The sequence below is a fragment of the Macrosteles quadrilineatus genome, unplaced genomic scaffold (genome assembly GCF_028750875.1).
Source record: "Macrosteles quadrilineatus isolate MER2022 unplaced genomic scaffold, UCM_ALF_1.0 Scaffold_8__2_contigs__length_117827958, whole genome shotgun sequence".
NCBI lineage: Eukaryota > Metazoa > Arthropoda > Insecta > Hemiptera > Cicadellidae > Macrosteles > Macrosteles quadrilineatus.
The window spans coordinates 53,740,539-53,763,594 of record NW_026542601.1 but is presented as its reverse complement, the minus strand read 5'-3'; the positions used below and the strand labels follow the sequence as shown (position 1 = coordinate 53,763,594).

Sequence of the window (23,056 nt, the reverse complement as noted above, 5' to 3'; positions counted from 1 at the left end):
AAATAGTAACGCCACTATTATTGAATCAAATAAAATTCTGGAAACGACATAATACCTTAATAATTATACATAGTCATCGAATTCAAGAATCAAAATAAGGAAATGTACTCTCTGAAAGTGTCAATTGACACTAAAAGTTCGCTGACACAAGAGAACCCTCATGTAAACGGCGATACATCAGTAGAGGGATGATGTATGACGTATGAACTATGAAGTCACGTGGTTTGAGTGTGGGAGGGATAGAGCACGTTGAAAGAGGATTATTGCTCTCTCTAATCATCAACCCTTGTTTGTCCCTACGTGGACATATTGGATGACCCCCTATCAGCTGACATAATGACGATACCAGCATACACACCAGTATTGATCTTGATCCTGAACAAAAGCCTAACATGAATGTTTCAGAAAATAGTTGAATGCGATATATTTGTGTAATGAAATTTAGTTGCTTACATAACGTAGAAAAGGGGTGATTACAGATAACACTATCTTTATCTGAGTGCATAGTGAATATTTCCGTTTAAAGATGGGATGCTTTTTGTTTACATATTAAAAGGTTAGCAAAGGAATAAATATTGCCTTTAATGTCGTAGTAATTTTGTGTGGCACATTAGTTCATTTTAATCCTAAACCCTATTATCTTATTGACACTAAAACCTTTTTCTAGCGTAAGAAATAAACAGTATAAAAACCATCAAAAAAGAGAACTTGTATGACAATTAATTATTATAAATTCATTCACAACCTTTTTTGGGTTTGCTTTGAACTCAAAATCACAAGGTAAAAAAATTGCTATAGGTATATAGCATTGTATTTGGTGGCATCTTTTAATTTTTATTGTTATCGATTGTTCCAATTACTGTAATTCATTGATGTTATAACTGCTAGGTAGTGATATAATACCCGGTCTGTTAAATAATCGACTTCTTGCGTATTGATCGCATAAAACAGATGGTTGTGAATCATAAAAATGGAACGTAATAATGGAAATCAATTACGGACATTTTAGTTATGGTCCAACGACAATAAAAAATTCACTTCAGGGCATTGCTTTTACATTCAAACCTGTAGATTCCATACAAAAAGTAAGTTAATATAAACAATTTCAAAAAGGGATATTGCACTGATCTTCAATTCATAACGGCTGAACACAATTGCAATACAAAACTTACCTAAAAGTATTATACTTTTAAAAATCTATTTCGTACATAAATTTGAACAAGTTTGGGGTAGAGTTTCTAACCTAACCAACCAAACTTGCTGATGGTGAAAAAATCGCATGAAAGTTTACTAATCGAATTGATAGTTTCAATCGATATTAGCATAGCCCAGTTAAGAAACTGTACCCCAAGTTTGTTTATGTTATTTCAGCCCAAAATTCATCATACACCCATTTACGTCAGTACTTGATTAAAAATAATAAAAACATAAATCCACCATCTATTCCATAAATCCTATCCATAAAAACATAGTACATAGAATGGTGGTTTAATAAAAACTGTGCGGTGTAATTACATATAATTATGGCTTGCATTCAAAGAAGAGAAAACAACCACATCGTGAATTCGTGTTAACATGTCGAAAGTTGAAACGCATAAAATAAACAGGACGAAAACAACAATAATTAATTACTTTCTCCCCTTAAAATACATAGACATTTTAAAACTTACCGAAACAACGTTGACATTGTTGTTGCCTAAAGGTAAAACAGAACACATAGCCATCATCTGTCCGACACATACGTTCACTACCAAGTCTAGCGCGCAACTGAGCGAGTGAGCAGAGCAGAGCAGAGCGAAAGTGAGGTTATGTTACCAGCTGGTCGCGCCTCCACTCAGCACAGCTGACTCACAGTGACTGTTCTGGCGGGAGACGGACCGCTTGGCGGATAACTGGCCATCACGTGTGGAGGACATATGCTTGTTTACTTTTAGACTCAAAACGTGTGGCATCCCGTGTCCCACCACTTGTCCACACCTATTGATAGAATAATCTTCGTAATCTTTGCTTCCTCGTGGAGCTTGAACTCTACCGCAAAAAGAATACGAATAGAACTAAAATGTCTTCAAGAAGTTCTTAATCTAGCTCTTTGTAATGTCACATACAACACAGCCATTAACTGTAAAAATGTGATGTATTATGTTAGATTGAAAGATAATTACTACCCAATGTTACGTTGTAATTTATCCTTCCATATTGATCATTTCAAAAGAATGTCCAAGTCCATAGTTAATTTAGTATAGCCTGGCTGCTGATGCTATGCATGCAATATAATGTTAGGGGTTGATTGTGTTACGATAGTTACGATTAACTGAATTATCGTTGGTAGAAACTTGTACCAAACTTTGAACAAGTGCCAAACTATTCTAAAGTATCATCAATTTTGGTCGACGAACGACGAATCTCAGACAACGATCGCATCGATATCGTGACAAATAGTCTCTGAAGTTTGACAAACTGCAACCTTCAACTACACCAGCTGCACATTCTACGGTAAGTCATTGACATGCGGTTAAAATATGATTGGACTTTCAACATATTGTACCGGGGATTAAATCTTTGACCATATTATATTCCAAAAATATAAAATCAACCGCAGAAATTAATGAAATATTTAAATATCTCATACGAATATTGTAAATTTAAAGGTACACTATACTGTACACGTTACTAACTCGCGTTTCAATTCAGCGAGTAAAGTAATGCTTTGGTGATATCTAGTGGATCAGGGTATCTAAATGTACAAAGGGCTTCCTCAATTCAACCCAAGTGTTCACAGAATTGACAACAGCTATGTTGATAGATGAAGTAATCTTGTATTGAGTTTCAAGCATGAAGTCATGGGAAACTTCACATTCAAGAAAATATCCGCTTGGTTAAAAATTAAATGCAGTTACGGATTTTCACACTTTGTTGTAAAGTAAAAACGAATACTTTACAACAATAATAATTTTGGGAAAATTAATTGAAAGATACTATTATTTTTTACTATTTTTTAATCTACAAAATTACGTAGGCCACATAGGACTATCAATGTTTGTATTCGGTTAATTTTAAACTCAATAATTGTTCTTATTAATTGTCTCTTCTTTAAATGTTAATACAGTAATACGAAACACCAAAAAGTCAGTATTTCTTCCGAAATAAATACTTCTAAAACAACTAAATGACAATAATATTGCACTCTAATTACAGTATACGAAGAATGATTAATAGTGGAAAAAATAAATCTTAATAAAGGAAAATAGGGCCATAGATAATTCATACTCCCTTCTACATTTTTAATTCATGTGTTTACTGAAAATTAATTAAATTTTAACTACTCTTTGGATTTTCCTATTTGTCCATTCTATTAGCTATGTGTTATCTATTTTGGCATTATAATTTAACATTTATACATATATTGTTTCCAGCAATTGTGTTTCCCTGTAAAATCGTAATTCTATTGATGTTATATTATAGGTTCCTTTCTACCTGAAGACGGGGTCAGATTCCAGATCTCGAAACGTCGATTCTGTTACTTATCATTGATAAAATTCTCCACAACTTCTTAAAAATCATCAACTATGGTCCTAACTAAAATGGTTTTTCGTAAGGGACAAATTAACAAAAAAAGGGTACAATTATAGAGTATAACCAGTGAGCATATAAAGCATGGGAATCCACATAACTGCCATTATGTACAAGGTGGGAGAACAACAAATGAAGCGACATGACCTTGGTTACGTCAGGGGGCAATGACCAGGTAACAACTCAAAACAATGAGCACCCCCCACCCCCTCCATACAACAACAACAACAACAACAACAACAACAGTGAAGAGGAGAGGGGATAAATCTGTGGAAAATGTTAACAATCACACGAACGTAGAACGAATGTATTGTGTATGAGTAATCTCGAGTGTGGAATAGTTTTGGTTTAGGGATCTCAGGGAAATTTCCAAATATTAGGTAAGCTCATATTGGGAATTATTCATGTGGGTGACTGAGCATTACTTAGTATAATCTTCGAAATGTTAGTATTTCAAGTAACTTAAGTTTTGAAAATATTGGTTTAAAAGTAATGCACTGCAGAACAATCGGTATTGGCTCCCAATAAATTATATACCTCAAAATAATCGAACGTAAATATGTTTAAATGAGTTTGTTTTGATAGGTTTATTAGTTTATAGTACTTTGAAGATGACTAATTATTGTATGGTTTTTAGTGGATGAATATCTAACATAAAGGAAACCTCTATGCCTGAAAAAAATTTTGTTTTTCTACATAGCTGGACTTACACGTTTTAAAGTGGGCTTCGCACCATTGGATCACGCATTATCACTACTGTAGTTCAACTTTGTTGATGATTAGCTGTATTTGAGCATGGATCCCCAGGACAGAAGACTTGTGCTTGACCATCTGTATTCTGTCATAATCAACCTGCACCCCGATATGTAACCGTAAATACTGTGGATGATTTATAAAACTCAGATTTCAATTGGTCTATTCCACTTTTTGAAACACCCTCGTTTCCTTCATGGGATTTTCAGAACACCAAGGGAAACGGGGGATTACTGCGACTGCCTTGTTTTCGGGGCCGATAAAATCAAAGAGGCATTGGAAATGTAGGGAATGACAGTTAAGTGGGCGATCAAGTGCTAAGTGCCAAGTGATAGCTGTCAAGTGCTTTGCACTTATCTGAGCCATTCTGTATTAGACCTTGCACTGGATACACTCTGTTGGTTATACAGGTCTGTCGATCTTCTAATCATCAAGGGCTATCTATACATGGGAGGAATTGCATCAGCTGAAGAAGTTATAAACAATCAAAAGACACAATTATAAGTAGTTAATGCCTAAATAGTTTAAAGGAAAGGGTTTCATTATTAAAATTTGCTATAGCCTACATTGTTTAATTTAAAAGTGGTGTTTATTCTATTGTTGTACTGAACAGCAATGTTTCACCTCTTGTCTAACAATAATCACTTGATTAAATTTTCTGTTGAGTAATTCGAATAACCTCATCAATTCCGTTGACGATATTTCATGATTAGCTTTTACAAGAGTTTGTAATCTGAAACGGATCGTTAACTGACACTTGGCATTTCATTCAACCATTAATTTTTATGATGAGTTTACAGACTATAGGCTTCATTTTGCAGATACTTTATATAGTATTTACTGACATGGATCCATCTATATGACATATCTTATAATATACTATCCGAATCTCACCGGTTCAATCCTTAGGATAGTCAGTGTACTTTTTGTGGTTTGAGTCTGAACTCAGACCCTGTTTATTGGGTTGATAAAAGGTCCTCGGTAATGAAGCTTCACATTTATATCACACTCGTGTCCTGCTCATATTTGGGTTGAATACGCCTTATATTCGTCCCCACATCATTATTTGAGCGAAATTGCGATATAGGTATTTAGTGACAAGTGATATAGAGAGGTCCTACAGTTCGCTGCAGATAGGGATGCCGGAATGCAGGGCGTGTAAGCAAGTATATTAGGTAAGTGTTGCCTTGACCCGATTGTGGCACACCGCATATGCGTAAGGCGTGTAGATCGATATACGTATACGTGTGGCTGGGTGTAATCCTATCTTAGGACAGGTGGTTGGTGGCTGAGGATGAATAAGCGTAACGTTGTGTAATTTTTCAAACACTAAAATGACTTGTCAAACCAAGGGGGTGTAAAATATGACGAAGCAAATAGTTCGTAAACCGTTTTGAGTGTAACCTAAATTATCAAATTGATGCAGACTAAATATACGTTCATGTAATTCGTGTGACAAAAAATAATCACTATATGAATAACGAACAATGTGTGCTCAAATGTTCAGTCATCCTGTTTAACTTTTTACTTGTATTTTTTTGTGGAACCGAACGTTGAAAAATAATCGAAGAACTCGGTACACAAGCTGACAATTATCTGGCCTTGCTCCAATGATGGATAGAAATACATAATCGGTGATTACCCTTTTCAACTGTCATACTCCTTATAGCTCGTTGAAGTAAAGTGTAGTGGGCTCGATAAATAATTTTATGAATATAAGTTGGTGTTTAACCTATGTAAGAATATTGCAACTAGAATCAACTTATGGGAAAATATATACCAGGGAACAAAACGATTACGTAATAAGCCAACTAACTCGCGTTTCAATTCAGCGAGTAAAGTAATGCTTTGGTGATATCTAGTGGATCAGGGTATCTAAATGTACAAAGGGCTTCCTCAATTCAACCCAAGTGTTCACAGAATTGACAACAGCTATGTTGATAGATGAAGTAATCTTGTATTGAGTTTCAAGCATGAAGTCATGGGAAACTTCACATTCAAGAAAATATCCGCTTGGTTAAAAATTAAATGCAGTTACGGATTTTCACACTTTGTTGTAAAGTAAAAACGAATACTTTACAACAATAATAATTTTGGGAAAATTAATTGAAAGATACTATTATTTTTTACTATTTTTTAATCTACAAAATTACGTAGGCCACATAGGACTATCAATGTTTGTATTCGGTTAATTTTAAACTCAATAATTGTTCTTATTAATTGTCTCTTCTTTAAATGTTAATACAGTAATACGAAACACCAAAAAGTCAGTATTTCTTCCGAAATAAATACTTCTAAAACAACTAAATGACAATAATATTGCACTCTAATTACAGTATACGAAGAATGATTAATAGTGGAAAAAATAAATCTTAATAAAGGAAAATAGGGCCATAGATAATTCATACTCCCTTCTACATTTTTAATTCATGTGTTTACTGAAAATTAATTAAATTTTAACTACTCTTTGGATTTTCCTATTTGTCCATTCTATTAGCTATGTGTTATCTATTTTGGCATTATAATTTAACATTTATACATATATTGTTTCCAGCAATTGTGTTTCCCTGTAAAATCGTAATTCTATTGATGTTATATTATAGGTTCCTTTCTACCTGAAGACGGGGTCAGATTCCAGATCTCGAAACGTCGATTCTGTTACTTATCATTGATAAAATTCTCCACAACTTCTTAAAAATCATCAACCATGGTCCTAACTAAAATGGTTTTTCGTAAGGGACAAATTAACAAAAAAAGGGTACAATTATAGAGTATAACCAGTGAGCATATAAAGCATGGGAATCCACATAACTGCCATTATGTACAAGGTGGGAGAACAACAAATGAAGCGACATGACCTTGGTTACGTCAGGGGGCAATGACCAGGTAACAACTCAAAACAATGAGCACCCCCCACCCCCTCCATACAACAACAACAACAACAACAACAACAACAGTGAAGAGGAGAGGGGATAAATCTGTGGAAAATGTTAACAATCACACGAACGTAGAACGAATGTATTGTGTATGAGTAATCTCGAGTGTGGAATAGTTTTGGTTTAGGGATCTCAGGGAAATTTCCAAATATTAGGTAAGCTCATATTGGGAATTATTCATGTGGGTGACTGAGCATTACTTAGTATAATCTTCGAAATGTTAGTATTTCAAGTAACTTAAGTTTTGAAAATATTGGTTTAAAAGTAATGCACTGCAGAACAATCGGTATTGGCTCCCAATAAATTATATACCTCAAAATAATCGAACGTAAATATGTTTAAATGAGTTTGTTTTGATAGGTTTATTAGTTTATAGTACTTTGAAGATGACTAATTATTGTATGGTTTTTAGTGGATGAATATCTAACATAAAGGAAACCTCTATGCCTGAAAAAAATTTTGTTTTTCTACATAGCTGGACTTACACGTTTTAAAGTGGGCTTCGCACCATTGGATCACGCATTATCACTACTGTAGTTCAACTTTGTTGATGATTAGCTGTATTTGAGCATGGATCCCCAGGACAGAAGACTTGTGCTTGACCATCTGTATTCTGTCATAATCAACCTGCACCCCGATATGTAACCGTAAATACTGTGGATGATTTATAAAACTCAGATTTCAATTGGTCTATTCCACTTTTTGAAACACCCTCGTTTCCTTCATGGGATTTTCAGAACACCAAGGGAAACGGGGGATTACTGCGACTGCCTTGTTTTCGGGGCCGATAAAATCAAAGAGGCATTGGAAATGTAGGGAATGACAGTTAAGTGGGCGATCAAGTGCTAAGTGCCAAGTGATAGCTGTCAAGTGCTTTGCACTTATCTGAGCCATTCTGTATTAGACCTTGCACTGGATACACTCTGTTGGTTATACAGGTCTGTCGATCTTCTAATCATCAAGGGCTATCTATACATGGGAGGAATTGCATCAGCTGAAGAAGTTATAAACAATCAAAAGACACAATTATAAGTAGTTAATGCCTAAATAGTTTAAAGGAAAGGGTTTCATTATTAAAATTTGCTATAGCCTACATTGTTTAATTTAAAAGTGGTGTTTATTCTATTGTTGTACTGAACAGCAATGTTTCACCTCTTGTCTAACAATAATCACTTGATTAAATTTTCTGTTGAGTAATTCGAATAACCTCATCAATTCCGTTGACGATATTTCATGATTAGCTTTTACAAGAGTTTGTAATCTGAAACGGATCGTTAACTGACACTTGGCATTTCATTCAACCATTAATTTTTATGATGAGTTTACAGACTATAGGCTTCATTTTGCAGATACTTTATATAGTATTTACTGACATGGATCCATCTATATGACATATCTTATAATATACTATCCGAATCTCACCGGTTCAATCCTTAGGATAGTCAGTGTACTTTTTGTGGTTTGAGTCTGAACTCAGACCCTGTTTATTGGGTTGATAAAAGGTCCTCGGTAATGAAGCTTCACATTTATATCACACTCGTGTCCTGCTCATATTTGGGTTGAATACGCCTTATATTCGTCCCCACATCATTATTTGAGCGAAATTGCGATATAGGTATTTAGTGACAAGTGATATAGAGAGGTCCTACAGTTCGCTGCAGATAGGGATGCCGGAATGCAGGGCGTGTAAGCAAGTATATTAGGTAAGTGTTGCCTTGACCCGATTGTGGCACACCGCATATGCGTAAGGCGTGTAGATCGATATACGTATACGTGTGGCTGGGTGTAATCCTATCTTAGGACAGGTGGTTGGTGGCTGAGGATGAATAAGCGTAACGTTGTGTAATTTTTCAAACACTAAAATGACTTGTCAAACCAAGGGGGTGTAAAATATGACGAAGCAAATAGTTTGTAAACCGTTTTGAGTGTAACCTAAATTATCAAATTGATGCAGACTAAATATACGTTCATGTAATTCGTGTGACAAAAAATAATCACTATATGAATAACGAACAATGTGTGCTCAAATGTTCAGTCATCCTGTTTAACTTTTTACTTGTATTTTTTTGTGGAACCGAACGTTGAAAAATAATCGAAGAACTCGGTACACAAGCTGACAATTATCTGGCCTTGCTCCAATGATGGATAGAAATACATAATCGGTGATTACCCTTTTCAACTGTCATACTCCTTATAGCTCGTTGAAGTAAAGTGTAGTGGGCTCGATAAATAATTTTATGAATATAAGTTGGTGTTTAACCTATGTAAGAATATTGCAACTAGAATCAACTTATGGGAAAATATATACCAGGGAACAAAACGATTACGTAATAAGCCAACTTATTACAACTAAAGGTCAAGATAAAGAGGGTATAAATAATTCTGTATTACTGAGCTTATCAAAGCAAGTTTAGTACGAAAAACCTCATTGATTTATTGTTTTAATAATCTCTGCTAGGGAAACTCAACTATATCATTATTGTATTAAAGTTTTGATAAGCAAAGTTGTGCTGATAGATATATTTGATACACTTTAAACAGTTTTAAAGATATTAAAGATATTATAAACTGTAACAAAGATTATCCATTCTTACAGAAAATATGATGACGGACAAATAAATTATAAGAATTTTAATTTGTTCTTCCACGTAACGACGACTTGAAGACTAACGAGAACACTTAATGAATGCTACTGTAAACAAACGAATCATTCGAGCAAAATATTATGTTTGTAAAATCGTAATAACGCTTTTTAATCAAAAGTTTATAGCAGTTTTAATAAAAACTTAGTGAGAAACGTTGGCTTAACATTTTAGGAATTTTAAATCAAATAACTACAGTTGTATTGAGATCAAATTCATTCGATTTTAAAAGAATTCGCATACTAATTGTTGAAAGTTAAGAAATATTAATGGGAATACTCTGACTGTATGCTTGATTTTACAGTAATAGATTTCTTTCCATCCAGTAAAATATGAAACATTTTTATTTTATTTATACGAAATAAAGGTAAGACTGAGCGATTCTCTAAAACCTTTTTACAAACATAGATTCTTCGGATTTCTAAAAAAAACGGACTATATTTTAAAATGTAAATATCAGTAAGAAATAGGTTTTTCGATGTCAAACCAACGATATTTTATGTCACATGAATTACTATCGTATCAGAAGCTAAGGAATAAAATACAACTATTACCCTAGCCCACAGTTCAATTCTGTTCTGTGCAAATACATAATTGGCTAAAGCAGATCCAGATAGTTTAGATGTTTAAAGTACTTTACTATAAGACAATGATAAAACTCAATAGCATTTGAAAAAGCAACTTAATACTACAGTCAATGATTGTACCATTGTCGTTGTATTAATAGTTAAAGATGGTACTAAAAGGTTTTTATTTTGCGGGATATTTTATTTCCTACAAGATAAATCCTTCAAGACAGAACGAGGATTCAACAGCTGTGTCTGGAATGACGGATCAGCTGGTAAACAACATCGCAGTCACAGTCATCTGTTGACTTTGTCAACTACACCGGGATTTTTTGTTTACAACAAAGAAAAGTCAAGCTTTGAGAACAAAGAACGATCAAGACAGGGCTCTAAAACATCTGTTCCTCTCTTCCTCATAGATACTGAAAGTGAAGAATATGCGGGTTTGCAGTGAGTCAAACAAAAATTATAAGTTTATCACTAAACTACACTTCTATTATTTATGAATAACTAAGAACCAGTAATACATAACACACAAAAGAGAAAAAATATACATAAAACCGAAACTTAAGCTTTTTACTTAAAAGATTTCAGTATGGTAATACTTGTTTCCTATGCTAGCAACTAGTAAGAGTAACATCTTAAGGCCATCAAGGAGTTGAGTTTGTTCAAACATCCTATAGCATATTTTTTGTCACATCAAATATTATGAAAATAATTTTAGATCCATTGATGTGTTGTCTACTTTAGTAGACAAAACATTAACCGATGGTAATGTAGGCTAAAAGTTATCTTCCTGTCAAAGTATTTCAATTTATTTTATACTTTTATACACATTAGCAAAGTAAAAGTCACTGTGGCATACCTTTTCAACAACATATAGTACAAATTACAAGGACAACTCGTTTAATACGGTTGGGATTTGATTATACTAAAACCCAAACAACCGTCCGATCTACAACATCAACACCTCTTAAATTTACAGCTGATTGTTTACACCTTGAGTTCCCGGATGGAAGCACAACTGCATCAGTAGCAGAGGAGAAGAAGAAGAAGATTGAGGAGAAGGACTGTATTTAAAGGCCAATTACAGCGGATCCTTGACTTGCAACAAATTGCTTCTTCACGTTCGCCCGTCAAATTCGACGAGATGAATCTTTCCACCTTCCGCGTTACTTCAATGAAAGAGAGCCGTGTACTACTTTACAGCTGGCGCGGTTTTGGTAAACAAGACTGGAGAGAGATTTAATGGGACTAAAAATGGTTTTACAGATTTGTTATGGAAGAAATTAGAGACTAAACACTTAATGTTATATTAGTTTACGTTACATGAAGCACATGCCATAGGCAATATTTATGGAGTTAAGTACACTGGAATAACTCAATGGAATGACTAAATTTATGGCCAAAGAATATAGAAAATATCTTGATATAACAAAAAATGAAACTCCAAAACTACACATTACAACACATAAGTTATTAACATAAACATAAACATATTTCATAAGTTAGACACATTCTTTACAACCTTATAGACAAAAATACCGATTAAGCTAAACAGTTTGAGCAATAGGAAGGAAACAACTACGGAACAGTTTATGTCACCAAAATCAAACCCTTAGTGCCAGTCGATATTGTGTAGTGATACCTGATAAAATAATACCATTTTAGAAATCCGGGATTTACTGCAAGATTTTGCCCCTGAAATGTGGGTAATGTAACTGTTTTAATCCGGTTTAACTGTCTCAAAAATGCCAAATGCTTTGTAGGATGGTTGGAACGACCCCCCTAGTAAGTCAAGTTCATTGACATTTTAGTAGAATCGCGGAGTATTTTAAGAATATCTTTGCTTAACACAAGAAGTTGGCACCCGTCTACATCTGTAGGCCATAATTTGATCGAAACGGATATAAATAGCTCACTAATGTTCTAATCTTGTAGGAATGTGTGTTTAAACAGCCAACCACGTGATGGAGTTTTCATTTGTGTTAATTGGTTTATTACTATAGTTAAATATTATTGTGTTACCTTTGGAAAAGTGTAGGTGTTCCTGGAAACCTTGGGACATAGATTAATAGTAGTAATACATTTTAGGATGCAAAATAAACATTCTTTTGGTTTTATTTATTAAGAATATTCTTGAACATTAAAAATTGTAAAGTAATTAGCTGGACTAAATTAATGTTAGGATGGAACATATAATAAAAGAGGGAAAATTGTGTTGAGAGGTTAGTTAGCTACATGATTTGCTTCGCATTATAGCTTACACTAACAAATAAGATAGAAAAAGTTAGATTAACTCAAATAATCTACACGTCTCAAAGTGAGCACAATTCTTCACACGGAGATAAGTGAAATAACACACAGCTACGTGTTAGTTCTTATTATTAATTCAGCAAGTTCAGCTGATAGTGTATGCGCATACACACGATCCTCCTAAAGGTAAGGATCACGATCACTATACCGTCATATCGGATAATAGTGGATGCCTAGTCAATAGGGTACAGTGAAATTCAACAATCCCATCTATCAAAGTAATGATTTTAAAGTTAAACATTGTAATTGCAGATGCCAATCGGATTAATAGCAGTAACACACTCCATCAATGGGTTAAACAGTCATTGCCTGTTTACGTAGTACAAATTCAATACAAATTTGATATTTGAATTTCACCATTTCCTTTGTATAGATTTGATTATATTTGTGTCTAATAAAAGCACACTGAGTGGTCGTGGTTTTACACGTGAACCTAAGACAACGTTTACAAACAAAAGTATAGCTGCGTCTATTAGAAAAACTGTCACTGACAGCACTATACTCCAACATACCAAAATATACGTCTTAAGAGAATTGACTGGTAAAACGTCACTACTTGCAATTTGACAAATGTATAAACAGTTAACTGTACACACTGCAAATAGCAAGATTACACCTTAAACTGCTGACGTGTTTGTCTTCGAAACTAACGTCAAAATGATAACAGCCATATCTGTATGGCGGCAGACCGAGACTATCTCATTATAGCGCGGCCTTGGTCTTTGTTGGATGCACTTGCCTCAAACTTCTAAAAATAAATTTGTTGGCACATCGCAAATAGTGGAATGAAGTGTAAATGCATTGATAGTTATGAATTTCCTTTGTTTTTACTCGTAAAGGTTGGGCCACAAGGTAAGAACAATTCTCCTATAATCAATACTATATTTGATCGTCCTAAAATGCCACAAGACAATCACAATGCGGCTGTAATCGCGTAGACAACTATTTCGCAGAAGGAATACACAATACAACTATAGTCACACTGATGTCTTGTGTATGTCGCAATATAGTAGCGATCCGGCCCTGAGTGGTCCATACTCATATGTGGTCGGTTATTTATACCGTTTAACACTAGACCTTCATAATCTATACACTCCAGCTAACAAAGACCATTTTAAAAATATTGTTTGTCTGTAAATGATCCAGCCAAGTGAGGCTACAAGGGAGTAACACGCAAAATTCCACTAAGATTAATGTTTATAACTGCGTAATATTGCCAACGATGTATATATATTTGGAAATCTGTAATACGTCAATAGAACGCATTTCCACGAACTGTATTTAAATAGTTATTTAAAATCAAATTAGCAAGATTAAAGGTGAAATCGTAGGGTTTAAAAAAAAAGACACAGTTATTTACATCTCAAATTTTGATACTAATTCATGAGGTATTCCACTAAAGTTTTAAATGTAGATATTTCATACTTGTTGGACGAATACTTTACAAATTAAATTGCTTTATATTTTATATTGAACATGTAATTTTAATACTAGAGCCGCAGATAAAACTTGTAAATTAATATTTTGTATACATGTGCTATGTTTCCCCTTGAAAATATCACAACGGTTGCAGGATGGAGATCATGATACAGTTCAATCGATTATAACATATTTCAGATTTATTGTAAAAAACATACAATAAACGTAAAATCTTTTGAAACTCCGCAATGCTAGAGTGATTTAATCGATATGGATATCATCAACATCCTCGACATAGTTTAGGTACAATGTTTTCTAATTCAGATAAAAAGTGAGTCATGACAAACGTTAAAACACTTCGAAAGATACTCACGCCCTTCCGCAACGTATGAGATATTGCTGATATACTCGAGACACTCACCTGCAAGTGATAAACAATTATTAGTTCACTGTCAACAAAATGTCAGCACAATAATCACAAAATGTATAAACAACAGAACTATCAGTTAGGTTTCGCACCAAGAGGATTATAATAATTAGTGTTTTTAGTTTCGTATCTTGTTTAAAAGTACAGTAGTGGTACGTGTGTGGAACAATACAGCTACATGTTACAGAACGTGTGCCTAGAACATGAAACATGCAACTTATCTAGCTAGACCTTGAGTAGCAAGTTGCAGGCACTTGTTAAAGTGCTTATCGTCAAAACTTGCAGTTGTTGGGCGCAGACAAGATTTAAAGTTTATTCTCGGAAAGGACATTTTAAAAATATACCCATTTGATTGAAAGTTGATCATACGTAAACATAGTTTTCAGATTAAAATACAATTGTGGATATGAATTTTTGATATGCACTCAATTATTCTCTTTTTGCTAGTTGTTACATTGCTTGTTTTTTTTTTTTATATTAACTAAACTTTTACAATATTACTTCTACTAATTCACTACGATTAAATAAAGACCCCATTCTCAAATTAAAGTAGCAGCCAAACAGTTCTATTTGGTCAACCGGATTTTGTTGCTGTAAGATAAAGGTTACTCTCTAATACGCGTATCTTTTAAACATCAATTATTTAGAGGGCTGTATAGCATATTTTATAGCTCATCGTAGTTTGCGTTGTAGTAGTATATTGTAGTTAAGTACAGTATTCAAACAAAAGAAAACAAACAAAACAGTAACAGTAGCACTTTATATTGAACTATATTCTTCAAACCTGTCAACAGAAGTATTTTAGTATATAAGTCAATTGTATTTTGATATATTACGACCTGCGATGTGTGTAATTATTATGGATTCAAATCCAGTTTTAGTTTTCTACTTGGTGAAAAAAGGCTACGTAGAAACGAACTACTACTGTACATAAGGAATCATATTGAAAACATAAAATTTTCCGGAGCTATTTATTTCCGGAATAGTTTACTTCGTCACAATTGGACAAGAATACTTAAAAATAAAAGATTCAAAACGTAATACGATAATACATTAATTCAGGATTCAACCGAACGAACAAAGGTTAGGTAAAACGAACTAAGGTATAATGTGAAACCCGAAGTCTATCTGATCATCATTTGACCCAAATCTTGAGAGACAAAGGATAATAAGAAGGCAACAATGCTCCAGATAGAAGTGTGTGACCTGAAAAGCAACAGACTACAAAACTCATGACAGGTCAGACTGCAATATCTGGCGACTGGCTTAATTGCTTACCTTACTTAGCAGCAAACATAAAGGGGAAATAGTCTTCTAAGGTTTATAGCTGAAGGAGGGAAACATAATGTTGACTTCAATGTAACGTGTTAAAACAACGTTAATAATGGGCACATTTTGGACACTTTTCCTGAAGTGGTTTTTATTTATATAATATTTTCCATAAGATAAAAGCTATTTGGACGATGTTGTGTGATAATGGATCACGATGTTGAAAAACTATGTTACAATGCATTAAGGAAAAGTAGCCTAAAAACTTTTTGAAACTATTATGATTTCAATCCTAAAATAGATTAAATGGCTAACAGTTCAACTGTAAATGTATTTATTTTATTTAATGTACTGGTTAACTTCTAACCCAATTTCTAACCCTAATACCACAGATTAAAGACTTTTCATGTTTACTCTATAATTTCTGTAAATAATCCCAATACTAATGTTACTTGTAATGCTGTTGAACACTTTGCTGTTGTTGACTTCTTGTAACTTTAATCTGTTTAATAATCTCCTATGTATATTTTATTTTTAATTTTTTTCTTGCACTTTAAATCGATTTATTGTGAAAGTTACTTTTAACGGTTTACAAGTATATTTCGATGTTGGTTTGTCAATTGTATGAAACTTCGATTAATACCTTGTATTTGATACTCCTGCGTCTAGTTAGCTATGCTATTTCTATAATGCTAACACTTTTAATAGTCTATTATACTAAGAATTCAAATATTTATCTAGTTCCTATAGGAAGGTTTAAAAGCCCGAATACACAACTAGGCTCAGTTTTGAACTATCAAAACTACTGGCTAACCTAAGATAGATCCGTCGAATTCCAGATTGTTAAATGACTACTTTAGGCAGTCAACCACTCGACCATTAATATACCCCATTTATCATAGTAACATTCACAAACGTAATTCCTCGTTTATTGTACTCCTAGAAACCCAGAACTAAGAAAAGTCACTTCTCTTTATTCTTTGGTAGAAATATGAATCGATTTGCAAGAAAGTGCTTCCGCCAAAATAAATAATAAACAGATATTCGTACCACAAAATTTATTTCGCAAAAACCTACCTACAGCCTACAGTAAACTGCCTTCAAACTCACTGTAACCGTTGGCGAATTTAATCTTTATCAAATTCTCTAAATCAATTTGTCAGCTGCCTTGAGGTATTAAAGTTTTCAATTAATTAGCTGTCAGAAAGTTACGTTGGTTTATTTTTTGAGCAGCTCAGCGAACAATAGCCCTCCAACGCTGCGGCGCAACTTACCCCCCTTGCCCCCCTAACTTTTACCCCCTCCACCGGCTGCAACGACGGACAAGGTATTGACAGCTTTTGTCAACATTGTGGATTTTGTAATTTACCGGGATTACATGCCTCAACTACAAACACTGTGCGGTTTCCCCGGAAAATTTACACCCTGTTGATTCACTCTTGATAGTATCAACAATTTTGGTAGAACTCAAGTAAAGTTTTCAGCTATTTATTTGGAAAATTCAATGTTTAATACGCGGTCTTTCTTAGAATGTACTTAAAAATTGAAACAAATTAAATGTTAATTAAAGTTGGTATTGTGTAGCTTTGGTGTTAGATAAATTAACTGCCTAAATAAATAATTTAAAAAAATGTATTTTTGTATCGGAACCGTAATTTGAAACCACGCGCTCCCCATTCAATTTCCGGAAACCCCTGTTACTGTTACCATAAACAGGTAGGCCAACCTTGGTACGAACATCGGTTGGTAGCTCTGGAGGACACATGATTAAGATTAGCTGTCAATCAAATGTACATTAGATGAAGGAAGTAGACAGCATCGACGTGGGAGTGAAGAAGGCGAAGGCACTTGTTCGTTAACACCTTGGTTATGATGGAAACACTTTTGTGATGGACTCAGGAAAACTGGAAAATCGGGAAGTGGTATGAATAAGGAGGATGTTTACTCGTTGGAAATCCCACGGTAATAACTAACACTTCCGTCAGAATTCCTAACCTGTTAGAACACTTGGCAAAATATATTATGCTAAATATTTTCTTCAAGTTAGCTTAATGGTTTCAGTGCGATCAGAAGGTTCAGCCTTGAAAGGTAATGGGGTTTATATAGACCTAGCTGTTCTTGATAATAGTTTTAATGTAATTAAAAATATCATTTAATACATAAAGGAAACATTTGATCTTAGTCTGAACCATAGCTACACACATAATTTTTCGCCATTCTGCACTCACATTGCATTCATATTTAGCTTGAACTGTGTGCCAGTTAAGTCAACTAAATTTAGTAATTAATCTTTTTATGTGAATCAAACTCTGACTACAACGATGGATAAACAAAATTTCTTATAAATTTATGATCCGTATGGTAAATTGCTAAGACTATTTTAAGGTGGTATGTTTCTGGTCCATTTTTAAGTAAATAAATTACACTAGGGCTTCCACAAAAAGTTGAGTAAAATAGGCCAAGATTTTGTTAATGTTACAAATTAATAATAATCTGACATTCCGCAATGCACAGCTTGCGTGGATTGTTGTTTAGATTTCACATTAGATTTAATTTAACCCAGATTCTTACATACCATATTCATTTTGCCCAAAGGAAGTAGAGTGGATAAAATTAACTGGTTATAGATAAACACAGTAGTGGATTTTTTATTTAGCCATTAAAATAAGGTTTCAACAAGGTTCAGGTACACCTTTTTTGGAATCATCTCATTGGTAAGGATAATTCTGGGGGATATTTCCTTAGCGGGAGTGTACTAAATCACTTGAGTGTATACTTGTGTGTAAGCATTTTCATCTCTCTTTAAAAAAATATTTATCAAATACATGTTTTGATAGGATAAACAAATGTGTTCTCCCATTAGCATAAACATAGTTTACAACTAATAACAAGGTTTGCATCGGTGTCTTCCTAGTTTCTACTACACGGTGGCTTTTGAAAGTTCGGAACTGAAGGTAAGCGACAAAACGTCAAAGTAACATGCAGGCTTCGTGACAAGTGGACTTTAGTGTTCACATGTTTATATGTGGGCCGCCCCATATGTGATTGTGTCGATATGATTACTTGTAGCACCACTAGCACTGCACACGTAACTGGAGTACTGCGGTAAACCCACAGAGGAAATAAAAATAGACTGAAAAACTGAAATTTACCTAAAATTTGTTTAAAAGGTTGAAGGTTTCTTTTCACCTTACATTTGCCCGTCCATATTGGCCATGTGCGTGAAGTTTTGGTAGAAAACAAAGCAAGAAGTAAATATAGAGTGAAAAGTACTGATTTTTATAAGTTTATCATGAGTATTCAACTATTGCCTGATATAGCATTAGCTTGGTGGTACACGACTCCTTTATGGATATAAAAGCAACAGCTTGAAGACATTGACGTGCTAAGTACAGGGCTAAATATAGGACGTACATCGTATAAAACCAACTACAAAACATGCCACGAACCTGATTGATCTTTTCACACCAGTCTTGCTAACCAGTCATGCATGTAGTCTGTCCGATGAAGCTATAAATAGCTTGCATACTACAGCTGATGAAGCATATAGATCAGTAGAGGGGTTGACATTTTGTGTTGTCACATCTAACATGTTTATATTGTGTGATTGAAATCTTAATAACTGTTAACATTATGTTGAATCAAAATATAATTAAGTTGCATCATGCGTAATCAAAACATATTATGTTATTTAACATTTTCTGCATTAAAATCCAATAAGAGCTAACATTGAGTAGTAACATCTCATATGTATAAAAATTGTGTAACATCAAAATGTAACTAACCATGTGCTACCATTGTGTGTGATAAAAATCCAAAATGAGTTAAAACTATGTGTAGTGCAAGTATGTATACTGTATGTGTTGTATTTAAATGTTTTATCATATACTGTGCAAATATTATTTGTATTCAATTACGTAATATATAATCAGTTAATTATTTATTTATGCTTAAACTAATTATTATTTATGATTAAAATCGACCTACTATTACTATTGTGTGTATTCAAAAAAGACTGTAGCCCCAATCACCTTAGAAAACTGTTTAGAACTTTTTAAAATCAAAATTGCACAACCAAATTACAACCCTTGGATATCAAATGTATATCGGTTAAACAAAATAATACTTTTGGCAATGTTCCAAGCCGAGATCTTATAAAGACTTATGTATCCAGAACGGCGTACAATGTAGGTCAGTCAAGTTTATAGCTTTTTCTTAATTAATCACCAATAAAAAGACACTTATTTAGTATTAGAAAACCAGACTTAAAGCTTAACTTATAACCACAGAGAATAACCAAAGTTTCTATTTACATTTGTTTATAATCTATCTTAATAAACAGACCAACATTTTAGATTAATTAGATAGTACAGTATAATGATTTTCAACCATTATTAAACTATGTTTGATATTGATAAAGTGAAATGTGTGGTAGCAGGAACGCAGTAACAAAATATGTATCTGGGGTATTGTTACATGTATCTGGGGTATTGTAAACATCAAAGTATTGTAAATACTCGCATCTCGAGAGTGTGACTGTATTTGGGCGTTGTTTTAACATTTTCACTTGGAAGTTTACGTAGTATTACTGAATCAAAAGTTACAAACAACAATTACTTTTAATTACTTTTGGGTAAAAACCCATTGAGTCTGTCAAATTTTCTTTTGTATCCTGATACAGTATAAATCCCCAATATTTGTTTTATTAATAAGCTACATCACCTCTTCCATAAACTATTAATTTTTGTATCTGACACATTGTAATTTTTATCTCATACAGAGATCAAGTGTAACCTGGGAGAATTAACATTAACATCCTGAAATATTATCAAGTAAATTATAACTTCTAACATATAAAGCTACAAAACAAAATAAAAGCAAGTTTTGGAATGCGTAACCAACCGGTTTTCGATCTTTCTATGTTTGGAAAAAGTACTGGTGCAAACATGTTTTTAAACATTTCAGTTTGAAACTATATAAATTTCTTTTATGATTTAAGATACAAAATATGAGATTAAAACATTAAGTCATAAGCCTATACTATGGCTTAGACTGTCATGATAATATTTCTAAATGCAGAATTTTTATTTTGGTATTTTTTTTACTGTGTAATGCGTGTTTATTTAGGCCTACAATGGTGGTAATTATTCAATCACTTGATCGACATGTTCGTGGAAATAGCACCAATACGTGACCACGAGAAAATGATGTTATATAATTTGTGTTATTACATATTTTTTTAGACTGTATTTTATAATAGCATGGACATTGTATACATGTAGGTATGTTTATTTTTTAACGTCACAGAAAAATTAAACCCCAAGAGCAAAGCTCGGTCCCCTGGTACTTTAAATTATTAAAATAGTCATTATTTTTTCATAAAAAATGTATTTTTTATCTACACGTACAAATAACCCCTAAATCGAGGACATCTACTACTTATTTTAACAGATACATTTAAGACGCACAGCCGTTATTACAACATAAACAATGGACCATAGACTGTAGGATTTCACGTCTCAAATCAATGTTTACACTATAGAAGCCGTAAATGAGGCAGGCACGTCGCTGAATATGCATGAAACCTTACTTACACTTGTTTAGGAGCTCTTAAAGGCTTACGAGGGAAACGCACCCTTGCCATCACTCCAATTATGTTAAGAAGCAACTAATTAGAGAGGGGTTAGCGAGTCAAAGTCAACATAATAAGATTCATTACCATAGTTGAGAAAGAATTGTTAAAGAGTTGTTGGCAACAATGTTATGTTTCGTCATACTGCAAGGAAAACGGCTGTTTCCAATACGTTGTGGGGTAAATTAGTGCTATATATCGGTAAGGTAAGAACGAACAGCTGGAGTCGAGTACGTCAGTTGTAAATTTCCCCCCGTTGTAAATCTCTAGCGGTGTTTCAAGAAATTTTGTTCCCGTTGATAGATTTACTATCATATTAACAAAATTAATTTGTATTTATTATCGTGTGACGTTGCACATATAACTATAGTAAATTACCCTTTTATAGAAATCATATCAGAGTAATAAAAGTGTAGAAGTGTTCTGAACATTGCAGTTTTAAAATCACGATGGCAGAGTAATATAATAGTTAAATATAACTTAACTCATGTCAAATCAACGAAATAGTTCAGTATCTTTTGTAATAGTAAAACCATTTATTTTGGAGTTGTAAAACAGATTAGCCTAAATTTAATGATGTCACAGAGTGACAAAAACAGCATAGATCACAACTCAGGCTAGAAGTGTCTTTCATACCCTGGGCCTATCTCATTTTCAATTTTGGATTGCTTCAGAAAGCCCTAGCATACTCATTTGATAATACAGTACTACTTATAGTGAAGTTACCACCTTCCATCACCAAACTACCACCACCACCACCACCATCACCACTACCATTACCAAAACCAAATCCATTACCACACCACCCCTAACCATTACCATTACCATACTAAATCGATGGCCCTAATAATGATATGAAATAGTGTTAGGATATTAGGTTAAATTTTTCGTAGAAAAAATGTATGATATTTTTACATTAAAATGAAACTACTGTGTCTGCGAAATAAAGTTACAGCCTTGCAAACCAAGAAGCAAGGACAAAACACCAAGACTCTTTTATACTGGAGACAACAATGTATTCACACATACGGCGCGACTGCAGCGCTGCGGTGGGTCGAGGAACTACGCCTTTCCGCTTCCGTCATCAGAGATACAAGGACTCTGTTCCGAAATGTACAACATCGAAAATATCCTTAAAATATTTGTTAGCAAACACCATCAGAAATCATAAAAACAGTAGACCTATCATTATAAAGCAATATTAGCTTCGGAGATCCACATAAAATAAGAAATGTTTTTTATAATACTCATCAAATAATGTTAATAATCATTATAAAAGGAAGCTAAGTATCCATTTAAAGTTTTGCAAATATGATTTGTTTCTGATTGACTAAATGATGGCAAAGTTAGGTTGTTTACCCTGCACGTACATACTTAACACTAGAAACATCAAATGTCCATAGTTTACTCTAACATAGACGACTATTTTTCAGCCTTATAGTAAATATAAGATCAATTTGCTCGCTATTCAGGGAAAGCGCCCGACTGAAAGACCGTTTAAAAATAATGAAGCGGCACAACCTCAT

General features: G+C 33.6%; 1 protein-coding gene across 3 annotated transcripts in view; it reads right to left on the bottom strand.

Moving 5' to 3' along the window:
• LOC128999642 (dual specificity tyrosine-phosphorylation-regulated kinase 4-like) overlaps positions 1–23,056 on the bottom strand; it is a 161,443-nt gene that overhangs the window by 48,826 nt on the left and 89,561 nt on the right. The window contains exon 2 of one of the 3 annotated variants that reach the window (XM_054426255.1): positions 14,576–14,623. The exons of the other annotated variants lie outside the window; for them this stretch is intronic. Within the exon in view, the coding sequence (XP_054282230.1) occupies positions 14,576–14,623 (48 nt within the window). The remainder of the gene's footprint in view (positions 1–14,575; positions 14,624–23,056) is intronic. 3 annotated transcript variants of the gene reach the window in all.